General features: G+C 36.1%; 1 protein-coding gene across 2 annotated transcripts in view; it reads right to left on the reverse strand.

Annotated features, from left to right (window-relative positions):
* The window catches only part of PDHX (pyruvate dehydrogenase complex component X), an 81340-nt gene that overhangs the window by 24355 nt on the left and 34077 nt on the right, over positions 1 to 22908 (reverse strand). For both annotated transcript variants that reach the window (XM_047776009.1, XM_047776008.1), the window contains exons 4-7: positions 14451 to 14653; positions 11827 to 11925; positions 3808 to 3982; positions 1517 to 1664 (exon numbers count right to left, since the gene is read on the reverse strand). In XM_047776009.1, the coding sequence (XP_047631965.1) occupies positions 1517 to 1664; positions 3808 to 3982; positions 11827 to 11925; positions 14451 to 14653 (625 nt within the window). The remainder of the gene's footprint in view (positions 1 to 1516; positions 1665 to 3807; positions 3983 to 11826; positions 11926 to 14450; positions 14654 to 22908) is intronic.

Genomic DNA, 22908 nt, shown 5'->3' on the forward strand with positions numbered 1-22908 from the left:
CGCAGTGGTTAACGAATGCGACTAGGAACCATGAGGTTGAGGGTTCGATCCCTGCCCTTGCTCAGTGGGTTAACGATCTGGCGTTGCCGTGAGCTGTGGTGTAGGTTGCAGACTCGGCTCGGATCTTGGGTTGCTGTGGCTCTGGCGTAGGCTGGCAGCTACAGCTCCGATTGGACCCCTAGCCTGGGAACCTCCATATGCCGCGGAAGCGGCCCAAGAAATGGCAAAAAAAAGAAAGGACCAAAAAAAAAAAAAGTATAATAAGGTAATGTTGTGACCAACTTTATGTCAATAAATTTGATATCTTAGATGACATAACAAATTCCTTGAAGAACACAAAGTACCAAAGCGCATTTAAGAATAAATAAATATCTACTTCAAAAATTTAATTTGTAGTTAAAAATCTCCCCATAAAGAAAATAGCAGGCTTAAACAAGTTCACTGGTAAATTCTACCAAACAATTAAAAAGGAAGTAAAAACCAATTCTATTCAAAGACTTCTAGAAAATAAACGAATAAGGAACATGTCCCAACTCCTCATGTGATCTAAAAACAAACTCAGAGAAAAAAAAAAAAAAACCTCAATAAAAGAAAAACTACAGGCAGGTATTTCTCATGTACATAGGTGTAAAGATTCTCAGGAAAATTTTTGAAAATGGGTTAAAACAATATATGAGAAAATTTTTAATGATTAAATGAGTTTTAATCACCCATTAATGAGGAGTCACTCATGTAAACAAAGCTAATTCAATACTTGGAAATCAACCAATATAACTGACCATCTTAAAAGGGAACTGAAGGATTATTTCAAAGGATGCACAAAAAGTATCTGACAAAATTTCAACATTCATTCATGCTTAAAATTCTAAGCAAGATAGGAATACAAATTTTCTCAACATAAAGAAGGGACTCGTCAAAAAAACTAACAGCTAATGTTAAAGACTGAATGCTTTCCTTCAAGATAAAGAACAAAGCAAGAAAATTTGCTTTTATCACTTATATTCGTCACTGTAACAGAGGTCTGAGACAGTGTAATACTGCAAAAAAGTCAAATAAAAGCTATATAGATTGGAAAGAAAAAAATAAAACATAAGTTCATACTAAAAACTTGTCTCTCAGCAGCCTTAGTTTTAATTGATTTGGGGGAAGAACATTACAAATTTAATAACATGAAAGTACTTTTTGAAGAGAAACTGAAAAATTAAAATGTAAAAAGAAGAGTGATATCTATGATGTATTTATAATCTAAAACATTCTTAAATCAGTTTTGGATTTTATAGCTTCTAAAATACTAAGAATTGCTTGTTCAGACATCATACCAAAAAGTATGATTTATTCAGTACTATGGAACCAATTTATTACTAGTAGGAAAACAGAACCAATTCTTTCCTAGCACTAAAATATGCCCACGTGATGAAGCTGAAATTAAAAAGCTACACAGTATGTACTTTATAAACAAAGGATTTCATAATAGTTTAGCATGTGTATTACATTAAGTAAATTCAACTTTACTAACCTCTGGCCAGATTTTGTCTAACTTTTAAAACAGCTCCAAGGTCACAGTCAGCAGTAGCATAGGCATGAGGTATAGTACTTTTAGATTCAGTTAATCTCTTGGCGATGACTCTTCTAATATTGCTAGCAGGGATTTCAGTGAATGTGCCCTGCAAAGAGCAACATAACATATCCATTAAACCATAAATGGAATTGGAAAAAACAAGCAAACAAACTGTATAACTGAAATCCAGTTTTAATTACTCAACTTATGAAAATGAAGATGACTATAGTAAAAGTATTATTAATATTACTTTTTTTTTTTTTTTTGCTTTTTAGAGCCGCACCTGCAGAACATGGAAGTTCTAAGGTTAGGGGTTGAATCAGAGCTACAGCTGCTGGCCTACACCACAGCCACAGCAATGCCTGATCTGAGCCACATGTGCAAGTTACACCACAGCCTGCAGCCATACCAGATCCTTAACCCACTAAGTGAGCTCAAGGGTGAAAACCGCATCCGCATGGATACTACTTGGGTTCACAACCCACCGAGCCACAACAGGAACTCCAATAATTTTTAGTATAAAAAGGAATATAAGAAATCTGAGAAGTTTAACTTTATATGACTGTAGAAAAAAGCAGAAAGAAGTACTTTTCAGTTGTGAATGGAACATCCACATGACTATGTTTAAGACCATCAGGAAGAAATCTACCAAATCAGGGGAGTTCCTGCCTTGGCGCAACAGAAACGAATCTGACTAGGAACCATGAGGTTGCAGATTAGATCCCTGGCCTTGCTCAGTAGATCAAGGATCTGGCATTGCCGTGAGCTACAGTATAGGTCGAAGACACAGCTTAGATCTGGCACTGCTGTGGCTGTGGTGTAGGCTGGTAGTTGTAGTTCCGATTAGACCCCTAGCCTGGGAACTTCCACATGCCGTGGGTGTGGCCCTAAAAAGACAAAAGGACAAAAAAGACAAAAAAAAAAAAAGGAATCTACCAAATCATAAGTAATTTCCTCTCATGGGTGTGCTTATTTGAGGTATCATCTATAAGCCTTTAAGTAGCTTTTGGTAAAAATCACTTCTTAATAAAACTCAAAGCAATCAATAAATCAACAAAACTACAGGCAATTCTTAGGAAAAAAAAAATAGCCTACAGTAGAAAAAGATAATATAATACACCAGATAATCTGCCAAATCATTTCTATTTTGGTTTGGAATTAAAAATAAAAAAATCACCTGAATGTCTTATTTTCAAGAAACACAATATAAAGTATGAATGAGATAATAAATCTTCCTGTAAGCTACATGTTTGAACCTCTAACGAAAACATGATGGGCTTTAAGTTACATCTCTTTCCTTCCTTGTCCTTCACTCCATTCTGGGACTGGATTACAATCACTTAATATAAAACAGCCAAAAGTATGGCTGACTTCTTTTTCACAAATGGTCTATCAAGGAATTAAACATTTTATGTTAGCAAAGTGCTTGATCAAATACAATAAACGATACCTACATACTGTAAGAATCTGAATGTAAGGTTTATCTGCTGAATTTGAATAACTTCTTTTTAAAAATAAGATTTGATTACTCATGAACTTTTGAGTGTGTAGTCATGAATCATTAATGTGCGTTTTAAAAATCTTTTTCATGAACCTTGGACTGTTTTTAAATTTTTTTTAAATATTATATTGGAATATATTTCTCCATCAGAAAAAGCAGTGTAGGTTTACTTATTTATTTTTTTAAAGTGCCATCCCATTTTAAACAAACCTGATTATCCTGCATGTCTTCTGATGGGAAGCAAATGACATAAAAGGTACTAAGAAAGGGAGTCAGGAAAAATGGAGTAATTTGAAAACAAAAAAGGGGCTATTATACCGCATGTATCCAAGAAGGAAAGAATGATGAGCTTCACAGTAAGACTATCAATTCCCTTAGTCAAACAAAACAAAGCAAAACCCTATGTACAAAACAGAGCTGGCATCAACTACCAATTACTAGCATCACACCCAAGAAAAAAAGGACAGGAAAAGTTATCATGATTATAGAGCATACACATGGCACTGAAGTTATAGAACTTGCAGCAAATTTAAAATGAATCATAATTCTATTTGGAAGTTAGCACTTTACAAACAAACTTGGTTCATAGAAATGTGCAAAACAAAACATTTAGAGTATTTTTGTCTTTATCACTTAGAGCTACTATTAAGACAGATTGGCAGAAGTACTTGTAAGACATACAGTTAACGGTTCTCATTTTCCCTTTCACTTAAATCTGAAAAATAGCAATCCACTCAGATGACATTACCGCTACATTAGGCTGTCCAGGAATTGAGACTGGAGGGATCATTGGCCGGGGATAGGATGGCGTGGCTGTGGCCTGTGGGGGCAAAGGCGCTGTGGGAGTAGTTGGCAGGGCTGGGCTGGGTCTGGATTCAGTAATCTTGCCCATTTCTTTCAATTGGACCAGTTTGAGAGCATCCCTGGAGATAAGAAGGGAATCAGAAAACCATGATTAGAAACCAAGCATATGCAGGAGAACTTTCAGAAAGTGGAGGCCAGATGTGCAGGGAATATAAAGAAACATATAGATGTCCAAACTATAAAGCCAAACGGATTATTTGAGCTACACAAGAAAATCTTGTCTCTCACCTGTTCTACTGGTTTACATTGTCCAACGGCTACAGAATTTGCACATTTCAAAAACTAAAGAACAAACAGAATTTTATCAAAGTATTGGGTATAGACAGGTATTTTTTAAAGGAAAATCAGTCTTTTATTCTGAGGGGGTGTCTTTTGGTAGACGAGCAATTCACAAATTAAATCATATCCTCATTCTTTGTACTCGTGAAGTAATTTTCACATAGCATTCAGAAAGTAGGATTACTGCGCCTATGACTTTCATTAGGATATTTACTAAACCATTGTTTATTCTAGTGCAAATTAGCTTGCATATGGCCAGGAAATTATGCCATTTAAAATTCTGCTTAAATGCTATCACCACAATCTAATGCAGTAAACAGAACCCACAGCATCATTTAGAAGGAAAAATAACTAAACCAGTAACAGACTTGCCTTTGCATAACTCTGTAAAACAAAAGTGATTTTGGTCATTAAAAAGATATAATTAGACTACTATGTCCGGTTCTCAATCTATTCTAGATTACAGTGGGTATAAGGTCATGTGTTTTCTGAAACAAAACAGCTTTTTTTTTTGAAAATTTTAATCGACAATTCAAAAATACTTTAAAAATGTTTTACATTAAAATATATCTAAATTTTTTAATAAAAAAAGTTTAACATCTAAAAACAACTTCAGGGTGACACAAATCTAAAGGCAAATTATATCTTTAAAATTTCTTAAACACAGTTAATGATTTGGTATTATCACATGGTAGGCAGAATTCTAAAATAGCCCCAGTATTTCTGTTCCTGGTGTACACACTCCATATAATCCCCTGAGTGTGGGTAGGCCCGTGAATATGCTGGACGTCACTCCCATGGCAAAGGTGATGGATTTTGTAGGCATAATTAAGGTCCAAAATCAGTTGACAGTGAGTTAATCAAAAGGCAAACTATCCTGGAAGGGCCAAACGTATCACATAAGCACTTTAACTTTCAGGAAGTCCTGAAAGAAGAAATTTTGAAAGCCTTTTTTTCCCTTCTTCCTTTTTTGGCTGCTGTTTGGCAAATGCAGCTCCCACACCGGGGATCAGATTCAAGCCATGGCTATGACCTACACTACAGGTGTGGCAACACTGGATCCTTAACCCCCTGAAATGGGCCAGGGACTGAACCTGCATCCCAGCGCTTCAGAAACACTGCTGATCCCATCGCGCCACAGCGAGAACTCCAAAAAGAAGAAATTTGAAAGGAGAAAGATTCTCCTGCTTGTATTGGAGAAGCAAACAGGCGTTTATTTATGAACTGCCTATGGAGATGATGCAATGGCAAAGGCCTGAAGACAGCCTTTAGGAGATGAGAATAATCCCTGGGTTACGGCTAGCAAGAAAACAGGGGCCACAGTCCTAGGAAGTGAATTCTGCCAACAACCATGTAAGCCTAGAAGAGTCTAACCTTCTGGCCCACACCTTGATTTCAGCCTTGTGAGACCAAGAGCTGGAGAATACAGGACTTCTGACCTAGAGCACCATTAACTATTAGATAATAAATGGGTGTTGTTTGAAGTTAGTAAGTTTGTTGCAATTCGTCATGCAGCAATAGAAAACTGACACAGGCAGAAATGCTCTAGCCTGGGGAGGGGTGTGTATCATTAGAGAGATTTCCCAATATGTACTGGTACATTTTTGAGGAAGGAGGGTCCATGCTTTTTATGTCAGATCCAGAAAGGAATGCATAAACTTAACATTAAGTGCAACTAACTTACTCATTTCAAAATTAAAGAGTTGACATTTAAGGTAAGAGGTCACACTGACAAAAAAAAAATCTTAAATGTTGCATCATCCTCAATCCCTAAGTACTGAAACAAGGAATGAAAGTGTTAAAATGATCCTCTTGTGTCTGTATGGTGGTTATGTTAATGATATAATCTCACACAAGCCATGTGAGGGAGGTTTTATTACTCCCAATGTATAAATGAGGAAGGAGGCTCAAAAGGGTTCAATTCCATTTCTAAGTCGATTTCTCAAGCACCTACTCTATTCCAGTGTTGTAGATCTAATGTTAAGCAAAACACTTCCTATTAAGGAGTGTTATTTCTATAGGGGAGTCATATATTAATCAAGTCAACAAATCGATAGTGATGCACTATGAAGAAAACAAAGCAGAGGAATGAGACTGAAATTGAGAGTTGTGGGTGAGAGAGAAGGCCTTAAGAATGAATACTTCTATGGAATGACTCGAAGGAGCAAGTCTCAAGAAGAGTTGGGAAAAGCATGTATCTAGGTAGAGAATAACAAGTGTAAAGGCAGGGAAATTAGGGCTTCTAAAAACAGAAGGAAGGCCAGAGTGGAAAGAGTGCAGTGAACACAGAGGAGGGGTTTGAAAGATGAAGCTGGAGAGGCAGGCAGCTGCCAGCTGCCAGGGCTGGGACAGACCCAGGTATGGCCAACTCCAAACCCTGTGTATTTGCTGCTATCTTCCTAATAGCTATGCACAAAGTGTGCAGATTAAATATAAACTAAGGCAGAGTTGAGTAATTTTTTCTCATAAGAACAGGCTAGAATAGAATTAAATGAGCATATCTCTGAAACTAACAAAACACTGTAAATCGACTATATTTTAATAAAAAAAGAATAAAAAATTAAAATCTCAGAAAGAAATAAAGACTAAATGTCTAAGGGAGAGCTCTTTCTATTAAGGCTTTTGAAAACAAGCTTACTTCTGTTTGGAAATTCATTTTTAATTTACTTATGATATTTATAAGCATTTTTCCAGTTAACTGTGATAACATTTACATGTGAAGTAAGTGACTGCCAATACAATTCACGGCCACAGAGATAAAAGTGTAAGCAATGAATAAAATAAGGCCTTTTACTGATTCAGAAAAATGCTCTCAACAAAAAGTATTTCTCTTTTAAGAGCTCTTACAACCTAACATTACTAATTCCCTTTCATCATATAAGGTAATTAACTACATCTAACAAAATCTATTATTAATTTGAGTTTTAAATTGAATTAAAAGTTGAACATCAGAATGGCATATCCAAAATACATTGATCTCCTTATACAGGGATTCCTAGTGTATCTCTCAGCAATTGATTAAAAATAAACAACAACAAAACAATGAAAACTTGAGGAGACTAGAAAATCTAAAATAATGCCTAAATACATGAACTTGAAAAAAGGTTGGTCACACTAAAAAGACACATTTCATTTCACTATCAATATAACTATTACTGTTTTATCAAGAAATGACAGCTTAGGTTCATCCTTAAAAGTAAGGAGTCATTAGTCATAAACAAGTAGAAAAATAAATTTTGGCTACATGTCCATGGGTTCACAGTAAACTTTTACTGTTGATTTCAGTTATAAAACCTCATAAAGCAGAAATGTTAATTACTGTTCGGTAAGAATCATAATTTAGTGTCTGTAATTTAGAGAATGACTTTAATGATTTCTGTCCATTAAATGATTAATCAGTCTAAGCTTGAAGAATGAGGTGGACATAGACAGCTCTAAAAATTAGGAGAAAAACTCATATTCCATACACTTCCGCAGAAAGACACAGGATGTTTTTTGGTTGTTCACTTGAGGCTTCTTTACCATACCCCTTAATTCATTTGGGAGTGTTACGGATTAGTTTTAAAAAGAAATATTACCAAAAACACACTAGACACGACTGTCATGTCTACCACTTTTTTTTTTTTTCATCTTTTTGCCATTTTCTTGGGCCGCTCCCACGGCATATGGAGGTTCCCAGGCTAGGGGCTGAATCAGAGCTGTAGCTGCCAGCCTATGCCAGAGCCACAGCAACACGGGATCCGAGCCGTGTCTGCAACCTACACCACAGCTCACGGCAACGCTGGATCCTTAACCCACTGAGCAAGGCCAAGGATCGAACCTGCAACCTCATGGTGCCTAGTCGGATTCGTAAAACACTGAGCCACAACGGGAACTCCATGTCTACTACATTTGTGATGCTGTTATATGAATATGAACATTAGCTACAACTGTGATTTAAGTCATAGATATACCAAAAAAAGTTAGGCTGCAGGCCAAGAACCTACGTGTGTTCTGCTTCCAACAGTGTCCCTGACACTTGTTTTCTTAAAGTACATGTACAGGCAAAAAAAGTATGTATGCTTTTGCACAAAATATATTCTAAGCAATATGTTTGCGCTAATGTAACATTAAAACAGCAACCATGGAATGCCCTTGTGGATCATTGGTTTAAGGATCCGGCGTTGTCACTGCTGTGGCATAGATATGATCCCTCACACGGGAACTTCCACATGCCTTGGGCATAGCCAAAAAGAAAAAAATAAAACAAAAAAAAGCAACCGTAACACTTAGGATCTCCTTCCTAAATACAATGGATCATAGACATCTCCCCAGCCACTGTGTAATGACTTTTCTACTCGTGCTTTCAGTTGGCAAGGTAAGGAGGAAGGATGTCCCTCATTATTTCAAGAATGTGTGTGAAGGTATTTGGGGGCAGCTTATGCCAAAGCCTGCAATTTGTCAATCTTATCAGAAGATGACATTTCTGTAGATAAGATGAGGACTTTTTTTTTCCCCAAAGCTCACTTCAGTATTTACTTAAGACATCGTTATCTTTAATAGTAGACAAGGCAAAAATTCTCAATAATGCATGCTTTAAGGGTCCATTTGTCTCATAGAATCCTTTGCAATATGTCATTTTTTGAAGACAAAAGGTCGACTCTCTTAATGGTAGGGAGTTAAGGAATAAGGACAGGGAAAGGACTGGGTCACAAGAGGAAAAAGATGGCGAGATATTAACAACATAACTCTTTATCAGTCCTTCCTTAGGGTATCCACCAAAATCACACCGTTCAGTCCTCGTTAGGAAATGTCAGACCCCATGATAACTCTCAATGTGGGTTTAAAAAAGATATTTGTTCGGAGTTCCTGTCGTGGCTCAGAGGAAATGAATCTGACTGGTATCCATGAAGACACAGGTTCAATCCCTGGCCCCACTCAGTGGGTTAAGGATCTGGCGTTGCCACGAGCTGTGGTGTAGGTCGCAGACATGGCTCAGATCTGGTGTTGCTATGACTGCGGTGTAGGTCGGCGGCTACAGCTCCAATTAGACCCCTAGCCTGGAAACCTCCATGTGCTGCAGCTGCGGCCCTAAAACGACAAAAACAAAAAAAGATTATTTGTTCATCATCTATGTGTTAAGCGCATATAGAAAGAGAACGGACAAAGGAAGAAAGCTCTACTTTTTTTTTGTCTTTTTGCCTTTTCTAGGGCCGCTCCTGTGGCATAGGGAGATTCCCAGGCTAGGGGTCGAATCAGAGCTGCAGGTGCGGGCCTACGCCAGAGCCACAGCAACGCAGGATCCGAGCTACATCTGCAACCTACACCACAGCTCACGGCAATGCCAGATCCTTAACCCACTGAGCAAGGGCAGGGACCGAACCCGCAACCTCATGGTTCCTAGTCGGATTTGTTAACCACTGCGCCACGATGGGAACTCTGAAAGCTCTACTTCTTGATCCCACTGCTGTTATACCACTGACCTGCCCTCTAAAAGGTCACTTGTCACCAACTTCAAGAGCCTTTTCTTAGATCCCTTCCTCCTTAACTTTCACCCACCTCCTAGATATCATCCAACCCAGGAATTTTTGCCTTCTAAAAACTTTACCTATTGATAATCTCAACTATCACTTTATAAGACATCAAACTTACCTTTCTAGTCCTAAACTACCTCTGAGATGCATCTTCACCTCACTGATCCTAATATCTGCAATCTGGCTTGTCCACACTGACAATATGCTTCAAGCCTAACACATTGGTTATTCCATCCAGACATGCTTCTGCAAATCCCTTATTTCTATGTATGGGGCTAAAACATCATTGTCTGGACCAGAATCCCAAGTTCACCCTTTGACTTGTGGCTATCCTGGTCTAGCTCTGCCTCCTATCCTTTACAGACTTCTAGATTCTCTCCTGATAATGCCATCTTCATCAGTAACCCCCCTTTTATGTTCCCACAACATTCAAGTATTCGTTGTCTCTTATCTGGACAACTTTATGAGCCTGTTAATGTATCTCCTTACCTCAAGTCCTCTGCTGCTCCAATTTATCTTTCACAAGTTTATAAAACTGATCTAAGGTACATCTATGGTTATCTCACACGTCATCAAATTTTCAACAATTAATGAATTACACATAGGCTCTCAACTCTCGGATACACAGGTAAGTCTACCAAGTTACACAGAAAGTTGTTTTGTCTCATTTTTACAAAGACTTTTTTTACTAAGGTATGGATTGGTAAAGGATTAACCAAATTAAGATACAAGTAGTAGATACTAAATAAAGATTAATGTGGGGGAAAAAACTAGGCTAAATTGCCTTTCAGGATTCTTTAATTTTTTATGGAGAAGTGAAACTTTTAAGTTCATTAATTAAAAACCCAGGGTCCAAGTTGCTGTCTTTCAGCCAGGGGTCAGAAGATCTGATTTCCAACTCGTGTGAGTATGGTACAAACTTTACAATATGTGTTTAAGAAAACACACACATACATGTTTGATTGACAAATCTGTAAGGCTGTAATACAGATAAACAAGGAATTAAAGCTATATTGCTTTTGCTAAAAGAAATATCCAACAATAAACAAATGCTTTAATGGAGAACAAAGTAATCCAATTAAAAAAGTCAACTGGTCTAGTACTACCACTAATAATTTTATAACTTTGCTCAATCTCAACTTGTAAAAATGCTGGCCAATATTACTGATCACTTCTTATCAGTATTAGGTGAACAAGGAACAAGCGTTAACTCAATTTGAAAATTTAATGTTATTCTAGTAAAAATGTGGCATACACCACTACAGCTCACATTAGTTCATATGCTTATTTGATTAATTTTTGTCCTCCCCACTAGATTAAGCTTCAATAGAGCAGGGTCCATCTTTTTTAATATTGTTCTTGAAAGACACAAAATCTAAACAAATGGAAAGACAGTGTTCTTGAACAGGAAGACTCAACCTCATAAAGATGTCAGTTTTCTCAAAGTTATTTTCAAATGTGATACAATCTCAGACAAAATGTTTAAAATTCATTTGGAAGAATAATAAAACAAAAACAAACCAAGAAAACTCGTTTGTTGGAAGAGAATAAGGATAGTTTTATCAGATTTTAACACTTACTATATAATGTTTCTAATTAGGAGTGTGGTCCTAAAAATGTGAGGTACTAATTCATGGACAGATTGACTAATGGAATAGAAAAGAAAATCTTTTTTTTTTTTTTCCTAGGAATGGAAATAGACCCAATCGCATATGGAAATCCCTTTGATCATACACGTGAACAAAATCCAAATGGATAAGAATGAAATTTTTTCTTGAGGTATATTTGATTGCTTGCTTATTTCATAAAAATTTAAAACAATACAAAGTTTCACCATTCTGTACTCTAATTTTCTTCATTTATCATCATTTCTAAGGTTCCAGCTTAGTTGTCAAATTAGAGCTATACTTCAGTAATGCTGCAATTATTCAGAAAACAACCTCTGCATAAAATACAACTTAATACTGACAAAAGCAATTAAAAGTACCAAAGAACAATGTATTTCCCTTCAAATCTTAACACTGAATATTCAAGCCCTTCTTCATATACGTTCAGAAAAAGATGATCATGATAAATAACGGAATTGGTTATTGCAAAAAGCACACACATACTCTTTAGTGAAAATCCCTCGAGGGCCAGTGGCTGTGCCCTGGTTAGCATCCAGTGCATGTTTTTCCAGAATATTGCGAGCAGCTGGACTTAAACGGAACCTAAGAAGAAAACATGAAGATTAATGGAACCAATTAACACTTATATATGAATGCAAATATATATAAATGCCAGCAGTTTTGCTGATAATTAGAAAAATAAAAACTTACAATAAAGCTAAAACGACTCCCACAGATAGTCAAATAAATTAATCCGCAGTAATCTGCTTCATCTTACTAGCAAAACATTTTCATATAAATTTTAACTATTTACTATTTCAAAATATTCTTTTAATAAGAATAAATATTCATAGGGAGAAAGCTTCTATTATGACCAATCACTTTTCATATGGCTCCTCACCACATATACCAATAAGAAACTATTTCTTTTTATTTTTATTACAGTAAAATACATGTAAAATTGACCATTTTAAGCATTTTTAGGTGTTATAATTGAGTGGCATTAAATACAATTACAATGCTGTACAACCATCACCACCACCCATCTCCAGAACCTTATCATTCTCCCAAAATTAAACTATGTACCAATTAAACAGTAACTCCTCATCCTTCCCTCCCCTTAGACCCTGGCAACCATCATTCTACTCTCTGTCCTTACTAAAATGACTATTCTAGATAACTGATGTAAGTAAAACCATACATTAATTGTCCTTTGGGGACTGGCTTATTTTACCTAATGTATCTTCAAGGCTCATCCATGTTATAGTGTGTATCAGCATTTCCTTCCTTTTTAAGACTGAAGAGCATTTCATTGTGTGTGTGTGTGTGTGTGTGTGTCTCCCAGAAAGAGAACTGCTGGATAATATGGTAATTCTATCTATAATATTTTGAGGAACTGCAATACTAAAAATGAGTGCACCATTTTACACTTCTACCAACAGTGCACACAAGTTCTAATTTGTCTGCATGCTCGTCAACACTTGTTATTTTCTGTTTTTTGATAATGGCCATTCTAATTAGTGTGCAGGGACATCTCACTGTAATTGTGATTTACAGTTCCCCAATGATTAATATCATTATTGCTGAACACCTGTTTATCTGCTTATTGACCTTCTTTGGAAGAAATGCAAACGTTTGAGTCCTCTGCCCATTTAAATTGGGTTCTTTGTTTTGTCGTTGTTGAATAATATCCTCCACATATTTTTTAAAGTCCTAAGTATTTACATGAAAGCATTTCTGCTTTCTATATATTACAGAAGAGAGGCAAAAACAATTATGCTGATTCTACAGACAAGGAAACTGAGGTATACCAAAAGGTCACGTGCATAGTAAATGGCTACCTAAAATTAAGACTTTTAAACCAAGCAGCAAATACTACATAGTCAGATTTTAAAAAGAGTAAAATGAGCTGGATCTAGAAGTTTACAACTCTGAAATGGAGAGGAACAAATGTGGCACTTTGTTGCATTTCAGGGACACAGTTCTACCGGGTATGCACTCAGTGGCACCAAATTTTTAGCTATTTCAAGAGAAACTGAAAATGTAGATTTTTTTTTTTGTAAGATTAGTGAACAAAGCACTTTAAAAAAAAATTTTTTTTAAATCACTACATGGGCCAGTATTGTGCAAGTTCACAGGTCAGCTGGTTTTAAAGCTACACTGTGGAACCTCAGACCCACGCACATTTCTAACACTGCTTAACACACTGACAGAGTACAGGCCATTGCCTTTGCAAAGGTGAAAAGAGCATTAAGTACAAAGCATACATGAGCCAACCATGTGATTTTCACGATAAATAAAAGCAGAAAATAAAGGAGTCAAGGCAATGGAGTCAGAAATACTATGTGTGGTAATGGAAAGTTAAAACTCAGTACTTCAAACACACTGGGAATTTTTTCTGACAAGAACTGACAATGATAAACAAAAGGAAAAATATAAAAGGGCCTGCATTTTTATTTAAGTTCAAAAGAATTCTTAATAAAACTCTTTTTCTACAAATAACTTTTTTTAACAAAAAAGTAACAATATAATTATGCAGAATATTAAACAAATGAAACAGACTTTTCAGAGTCCATCAATTAAAGCTATGGTAAGCTAAAGTGAAACTGGGTTGACTAAGCATCTCTGTTGTTACAAAACAAGTGGACAAAATTGAACTCTATTATGCGTCAGAGACTCAAAATGCAGGGTAGTTAGAAAAGGAACTCATGTTAAAATGCGAATTCCATTTTATATCAGTTATACCTTTGAAACTGGAATTCACATTACAGTAATTGAGATTCCATGAATGGGAACAGAATTTGAAGTCTAGGTCACTTTATTCCATTCTGGAATCCTAAAACCTAATTAAAGCTCAATATGGATACAGACTGCTTTGTTTTCCTCAGGGTGTACAGGACCATCACAGGATCTGGAATATAGTAGGTATTCAATACTATGTGTCTGTGGAATAAACAATGATGGTAAAACAATCATTCCTGGACCTCAGTTTCCTAAGAGAATAAAAGGATGATCAGCAACTTCCTTCTTAACAGTACAATGTTTTAAATAGGATAATGACTAAAATACCGTAAAGGTTACTACAGCATTTTTTTTTTTTTTTACATCATTCAAGTAAGTATACTCACTGCAGTTTTCCCGGTGTGTGTTCCTTTTTGACAGGGGTAGAAATCTGTGGTTGTGGTGAGGGGGGAGGAGGCACTGATGGTTTTGAAGCTGGTGACGGAGGACCTACGTCTTTGGGAATTTCAACATGTTTCCAATCTTCTCCTTCTTCAACTAGCAACCCAATGAGGGAACCTAGCCGTATATTTTTAGATCCTTCGGCAACCTATATTTTAAAGAGAAAACCATTGCAGAGATGGAAAGGCTCATGACTTCGTCAAGTAGTTTAATCCTTGGATAACTCTGTACCGGTCAGCAAGCAATCTCGCTTCACATGAGCTAAAATCTACCTCCACGCCAGGCTGCCTCCTTCCACTCACGGCATTCCTCATCCTCCTTCCCTCACTTACACCTGCCTTCACCACTGTCCTCCGTTCCAGTGACCGACCCTGCCTCCTGAAATTTAAAACGAATGAACAAAATTCTATAATTTCTCCTTTTTCTGACAGGCTTCAAATATGGAGAGGCTACAGTTACCACCTTCCTTCTGACGTCATTCAGTACAAATCCAAAACATGAGATCCTAGTTACGTATCTTAACTATTTGTCTTTCCCAGACAGTTTCCAACACAATGACTTAGGAATTCCAAGACCTCATAAGGGATTAACACCTCTAAATTAGTCATATTTACTAAAATTAAAGTAAAATCCTGTCAGCAAACTTAGTTTCTGAAAAACAAAAAACAAAAAAAAACCCATCCCACCGTATAGACAGAATTGGTTACGTTCCACATTTTTGTATATTTTAATTTTTCCCTATATGTATATTTGCAAAACCTAAGAAATAAAATAAAACCTTGTGAATTTTCTCTAAGTACATGAGAAACATGGCAGTGTCTCAGCTAACCATTTTCATAGATAACGCCAATTAAAAGCATAAATAAGATCAAAGGTGATTTTTTAAAACTCAAATACATTTTAAGCATTTCAGGAACATTAATTTATAAAGAAAGGGTTGATTCTTATTTACTCATTAAAAGAAGTCTCTAGAGAATCTTCCGATGATAAGTTCAGTACTGGAAGAAATGTCATTCCTTTAAAATTTTCTATTATTTCCTTCCAATTACTTTAAATAAGGTTCATTAGAGATGTAATTTAATGAATAATAGAATGACAGCAGCAGCAGGACATTCACTAATATAGTAATTATAAGTAAAAGCATAACTCCTAGAATGGGTTTGACATTTCTAAGTTAATACTAAACTTTGAGGCTTATTAGTATGTGCCCTATTCTTAAAATAATAAGGCAAAAGTTCTGAGAGTTAGGAAGTTAAGTGTTCTACCTACTGATGGAGAAGAACAGGAATACTCTGGTGAAGCAGTGTAAGAAATGGGAATACAAAACTGAATAAGGATGTTCAATGAATTCCAACTGAGAAAAATGTCAAATAACCCAAGAACATTTTACATTTTTCTTTACTATGTCAAAAAAGATGAGTTACAATTATTAATAGGTTAATATTCTTTCCTTATTCTAAAAATGTCTGATTACCTGCTTATGAACTAACTAAAAAATCACAAAGTAAAATGACCAATTTTCTTGAAAAATTGATAGAAAAAAGCATTAAGTGATATGAGGTCCACTTGAAGTTAATTCCTATCAAACTGAAGCAGAAATAGGATCAATATCCAAATTCAAAGAAAATCACTCAAATAAAAAGCATTCTTAAAAAAGGGAAAGTTTTATTTTAAAAATATCAAAAGGTTTCTGAAATCTGAATCAGATACTATACTATGTCTGAAACTGACACCTTACCTTTTAATTTACTTCACTAAATCATATAAATGATTCCATATATACGCTACCTATTAAGACCTTCACAAATGGGCAATAATGAGCATTTAATATCACTTCAGTTTTTACCATATCTAGATATAAAGTGAATTTTATTTTATTTTAATTTTTTTTGTCTTTTTGCCCTTTCTTGGGCCGCTCCCGTGGCATATGGAAGTTCCCAGGATATGGGGTCTAATCAGAGCTGTAGCTGCCAGCCTACACCACAGCCATAGCAACTCGGGATCCGAGCCGTGTCTGAGACCTTCACCACAGCTCACGGCAACGCCGGATCCTTAACCCACTGAGTGAGGCCAGGGATTGAACCCGCAACCTCATGGTTCCTAGTTGGATTCGTTTCCGCTATGCCACAACGGGAACTCCGAATTTTATTTTTAACTACTCATTTTTTCCATTTGAAAAAGGCATGATAAAAGATGAAACCCAAATACAATGAATGATATACTACTACACAACTTGAATATATTAATAGAAGTTAAAAGAAATTAATATTATAGTTCCATTTAAAGTCATTGAAATCACTATAAAATTTAATATTACTTCTCTTTTTCTATCCCCTTAGTGCAGTAAAAGATTTTTTGGAGGTGTGCTAGCCGCCTGTAGACATTTATTTATGTTGTGTTCAGCAGATATTTAAAACTGGTGTAGACTCAGTAACGGAAGAAGAAACAATGCTCTCTTCAGTACTGTGTTTAGAAACCGAATGTTACCGCGCCCCGCTGCATCACCACTGTGGAGGCACTCGGCTCCACCACAGGCATCTGGAGCTTGAAGACACCTCAGAGCCCCAGGCCTTTTCCCAAGCCCTTGACTTTTGACCAAACTCTCTCCTGTTCTTGTACCACTAATTTCTTAATAGTAAATGCAGGATTTTTACACTTAGCTCTGCTAAATCACCTCATTAATGCTCAAATATTGTGTCTAGAGTCTGTCATTTAAACTACTATCCTTCCCTCCCACTTTTCTATAGGCTCCCTAGGCTTCAGTGCTGGCTCTGCTACTTGGCAGGTTATGTGACCTTAGCGAGGTTTCTTTTCTCACCGTGCCTGTTTCCTCATCTATAAAATGGAAATAATAATAGTAACTACTTCACAAAGTCATCAAAAGGAAGAAATAAGTTATATATAAGACACTTAGAATCCTATCAGATATCTAGTAACTGGTACATAAAGGGAAAGATGGTATTGTGATTATTATGATTGTATGGTGTTTCCCTCCAAGTTATTTTTAAAACAGGAGATACATTCAACATGGATTAAGACTAAACTGCAGAGGAGTGTCCCCTATTGGTTAGGGTAGGACATTCATACCTAAATGCCCAGCATGAGGCTGGTGGCACTAGAGAGTACATAGCAACCCGTGAGACACTGAGGTGGTAAGGCCTGTGGCAAACTATTTCTTGATAATACATATATAGAGTCTGAATTCTATCCCTAGACCCACACCCCTAGTATGAGGCCTCTTTACCAGAGACACCCCCTCGAGCTGAAAGGTATCATTTGCAGATGTGCTAAATTCAGCCCCCTAATAAGCTCAGCAATATACCCAAGGATAAGAATTCTGAAAAGTCAAGACGCAAAATATTTACAGCAGTATTTCCCAACAGAGAATTGAAGGGATTCATTCCATTAAAGGTGCTGGTAAATACTATCTGTTTTGATTCTGACATTAAATAATAATAATAATAATAATAATAAAATTTAAATAGTTTTCTTCTTGTACATAGTACAGTTTGAGAGCTGCTATGTGAACATGGAAGGAGCATGCACAATGGTTAGTGGGGAAAAGCTGACTCACATGAATAACTTGGTTGGTGTGAAAAAGTTTTAAATTGTTTTTATTCTTTAATATATATAAATTATGCACAACGAACCCTGGTTTAAAAGGAAGACACATAAGAAACAATGAAGCAGAAAGCAAACCAATGTTTTCTAAAACAAGCTAAAATGCAGAGGGGAGAAGAGCCATTCCTTAAGTCCTTGAATATCAGTCTGTCTGGCACTCAAGTGCCATGCACTGTTCTAGCACAGTATTAACTCATTTAATCTCTCAAAAACTCCTCCTACACTGTTGGTGGAAATGTAAATTGGTACAACCACTATGGAAAACAGTATAGAGGTATTCAGAAAACTAAACACAGAACTACCATATGACCTAGCAATCCCACTCCTGGGCATATATCCAGACAAAATTTTCATTCAAAAAGATACATGCATCCCTATGTTCACTGCAGCACTATTCACAATAGCCAAGACATGGAAACAACCTAAATGTCCACTGACAGATGAATGGATTAAGAAAATGTGGTACTGGAGTATCTGTCGTGGCTCAGCAGAAACGAATCTGACTTGCATCCATGCGGACACAGGTTTGATTCCCAGCCTCTCTCAGTGGGTTAAGGGTACAGTGTTGCTGTGACCTGTGGTGTAGGTCGCAGACATGGCTCAGATCTGGTGTTGCTGTGGCTGAGGTGTAGGCTGGAGGCTATAGATCCAATTTGATCCCTAGCCTGGGAACCTCCATAAGCCACAGGTGTAGCCCTAAAAAGATTTAAAAAAAAAAAAAGATGTGGTAAATATACACAATGGAATATTACTCAGTCATAAAAAAGAACAAAATAATGCCATCTGCAGCAACATGGATGGAACTAGAGATTATCATAGTGAGTTAAGTCAGAAAGAGACAAATACCATATTGACATCACTTATATCTGGAATCTAGCATATGGCACAAATGAACCCACCTATAGAAAAGAAACAAACTCATGGACATGGAGAACAGACTTATTGTTGCCAAGGGAGAGAGGGGAGGAAGTGGGATAGACTGGGAGTTGGGAGTTGGTAGATGCATTTGGAGTGGATAAGCAATGAGATCCTGCTGTATAGCACAGGGAACTATATCTAGTCACCTATGATGGTACATGATGGAGGATAATTTGAGAAAAAGAATGTATGTACAGCAAAAATTGACGGAATATTATAAATCAACTATAATAATAAAATTTTTGAAAAGATGTGGTACATATATACAATGGAATACAACTTAGCCATAAAAAAGAATAAAATAATGCCATAGTAGCAACATGGATACAAATAGAGATTCTCATACTAAGTGAAGTAAATCAGAAGAAAGACAAATACCATATGGTATCATTTATATGTGGAATCTAAAATATGGCACAAATGAACCTATCAACAACAAAAACCTTATGAAGTGCTATTATTATTCCCATTTATAGACAAGAAAACTGAGGCAGAGAAAGGTTAAATAACTTGCTTAAGATCACAAGGACAGTATGCTGGGAATCAAATGAGGTATGACACTAGAGACAGCCTTCAAAATGATCAGTACCCAATCTGCAAATTACATCCACACTGATCAAAATGATCATAGAGAACCTCAAGATAATGCTACTATTTTTATAAAGAAACTTTAAAAAGAAGGTATAGAGTAGATTATTAATGATTTAACTTTTAATGTATGGGGAACAAAGGCTCATTTACAATTTCAATATGAAAAAATTAGAACTGAGAATATATCCCATTTATAGAATTTGCTCTAAGCTTTGGAAGGCTATTTTCTCAATTAAAAATAGCAAAGCCTAGGAGTTCCCGTAGTGGCTCAGTGGTTAACGAATCCAGCTAGCAACCATGAGGTTGCAGTTCGGTCCCTGCCCTTGCTCAGTGGGTTAACGATCCGGCATTGCCGTGAGCTGTGGTGTAGGTTGCAGAAGCGGCTCCAATCCCACGTTGCTGTGGCTCTGGGGTAGGCCGGCAGCTACAGCTCCGATTAGACCCCTAGCCTGGGAACCTCCATATGCTGCGGAAGCGGCCCAAGAAATGGCAAAAAGACAAAAAAAAAAAAATAGTATAGCCTACAGAGAAGAATCAATTGAAGGTCTTACAACTTCAATTTTCACCCATTAAATTTCAAACTATAAAATGCAACTCTGAAGGAGATTGTAAGAAATTTAATAAAACATAAGGGAGAAAGGGAGGGAATCTAACAATAAAATAAAGCCATATGGAAAAAACCTATTCTTTAGAAAACACCAGTGACAGTCAAGTGAGATACAGCTAAGAACCTGATTGAATTAGAGGAAAAGTACCAAAAATAATTATGACTGTTGTTTTGTAATATTCAGAATTTCCAAATTCCAATTTGATAAATAATAAATTTAAGACTAAATTTATGAACTGATATATGTATAATAACTTAAGGTTTCTGCATGATAATTTTCTAGTGAGTAAATGAGAATTTAAAAACTCTCCCACTGTCTATAAAATGATCTACCCTGACAGCAATTATTCTTTATTAACATTATTAAGAGCATCTAAGCTTTTTTCTGGCTCTAACTCAACTGTAATAGTTACTATTATTTTAATCAAAAATGTAATTCAGATATAAAAATTATGGTTGAGTACAAAGAAAAGAATATAACTGTGGGGGGAAAAAAGAATACAAAAACCTCTCAAATGAGACTATGGAAATAAATTCCTATGAAGAGCAAAACAGATTATAATTCCTAATCTTTAAAAAATGTGGGCAAACTAAAAACTTGAGTTTTATATCATCACTTGCTCAATTACCCGACACTTTGATTCTGAAAGTAAAAAATCTCTTACATGCATTCTTATAAAAAAACATTTTTATTATGTGTGCTAATATGAGAATTAACTGCACAACGAAAGACAAAGGTGTAGCTTGCTAGTGGGGAGGGTGGGAATGAAATGGGGTGAAAGGTTAAAAAAAAAAATCAGTCATACCACCTTAAGCGTTTCCTCCATTTTCCTCCATAAAATTACATACATTGTGACATGAATATTCTCCTATGCCTATTACCTGGAATGCATGTGGAATAATAATGCCACAAAGCCCTAAACTATACATATACCGTCTTTGGCAAGGAAATAGCTATTTGTGCTGCTAAAGCCGCCATCAATCATACCCCCTACACATACCTTTTCAGAGCTTTCAGGTCAGATGAATAGGCACTACTGATCTATGGACATCCTTAGTCATTTGAAATGCATTACTAAGCAGCTGAGTGGAAAATACCATCAATTCTGAAAGGCTTTCACAGCCAAATAATTCAGAACGAGGGCCAAAAACACAGCTTGCCAGAAGCATACACAATAAAATGTAGCTGGGCTTATTACACATGGTGGTTCAATCTTATTTCTTTCCAAAATGCTGCATAAATTAGTTAAAGAAACTATTTTGGGTACTAAAAATTTATATTTTCCAAGTTACAAAGGTACTAAAATTTAGCCTTCCACTCTTATTTCCTCCAAGGAAGTATTTTCAACAATGTGTTTTAGCATGGTTATTAATATTATAGATGACAAGTAAGGGAAGATTGACAAACTAGAATGTAAAAAATAAAAGAGAGTACGACCTTCCAAAGTATGGTCTTTGGATAGAAAGTACAAAGGAAGGCATTATGTCCATGGTCAAAGCAGAGGTGAGCTGGTGGCTCAGAATAAAAACCACTACATCAAGAGAAAGAACTGATAATCGATGTGCAGCTTATCTGTAAAAATCAAACTACAAAGGCACGAATGGTTGTTTACTGTCTAGTCACAACCAACACAACTTATTAGACAAATACAAAGACTGAAATGGGGACTAATGGTCACCAAGACTGAATGAATAACTGTGTCATAATAACAACAACAACAACAGGAACAGTGATATTTACTAACACTTGGAAGGTGATAGGTTTGGGGATGAGTGTATACACTTATCTTTATCTCCACTATTACCCCATGACCTAGGTATATTATATCTCCACTTCATTATGAAGGTTACAGAATTTGCTAGAAGAACTTATTAGCTATATGAATCGGTCAGCCCTGTGAATCTAGAGCCTACAATCTTAGCGGCTATACCGTACTATTTTTTAAATGTCCTAGAAATTAAGAAACAAACTTCTTCCAGCAATGAGTATACCATGTAACCTTAAACAGGCTTTAAGCATCTTATTCTACTCACTTTTCACATAAATTCTAATATTCCATTTAAAAATAACATGCCTGTTACAGAAAATTTAGAAAATACGCTATCAAAAGACAAGACTGCCAACTATATTCAAGTATGTGAAATATTCTATATACATATCTTCTTATATTATCATATTTTAAATAATTATAAAAATGTAAAGGATGAGTAAAACTGTAAGAACAAGTAAGAAATGGACCAGGGCAGAGAATGGTTATGAACCCCACAGGCCAGACTCTGCAGAGGAACACTTCAAATAGTCTTGTCTAGAGAAAGGAGCTGAGCAGACAGTCACTTACACACTTCCCAGGTCTAGGAGTCCTAGGAATCAGTGAAGACAGGATTTCTCGTTCTCATATGATGCATAATGTATTCCTTTTTAAAAATTTTACCAACTACAAACTTGGAAACTGCTAGCCCTAAGCTTTAACCAACTGCTTTCTTTGTCTTCATATTCCACCTCAAATAGACTTTTCTCATCCTTCAGTGATAATGCATCTCATTTTCCACTCCAGAACACGGGGTATCTTTGTCACTGTTGAAACAGTTCTATGCTGGTTGATCAGCACTGGCTACTTTCAGACCTTAACACTGAAATATTTTAAATAGCCGAATTTAAAATGTAT

Source organism: Phacochoerus africanus, chromosome 4, assembly GCF_016906955.1.
Source record: "Phacochoerus africanus isolate WHEZ1 chromosome 4, ROS_Pafr_v1, whole genome shotgun sequence".
In the NCBI taxonomy this organism is placed as follows: Eukaryota; Metazoa; Chordata; class Mammalia; order Artiodactyla; family Suidae; genus Phacochoerus; species Phacochoerus africanus.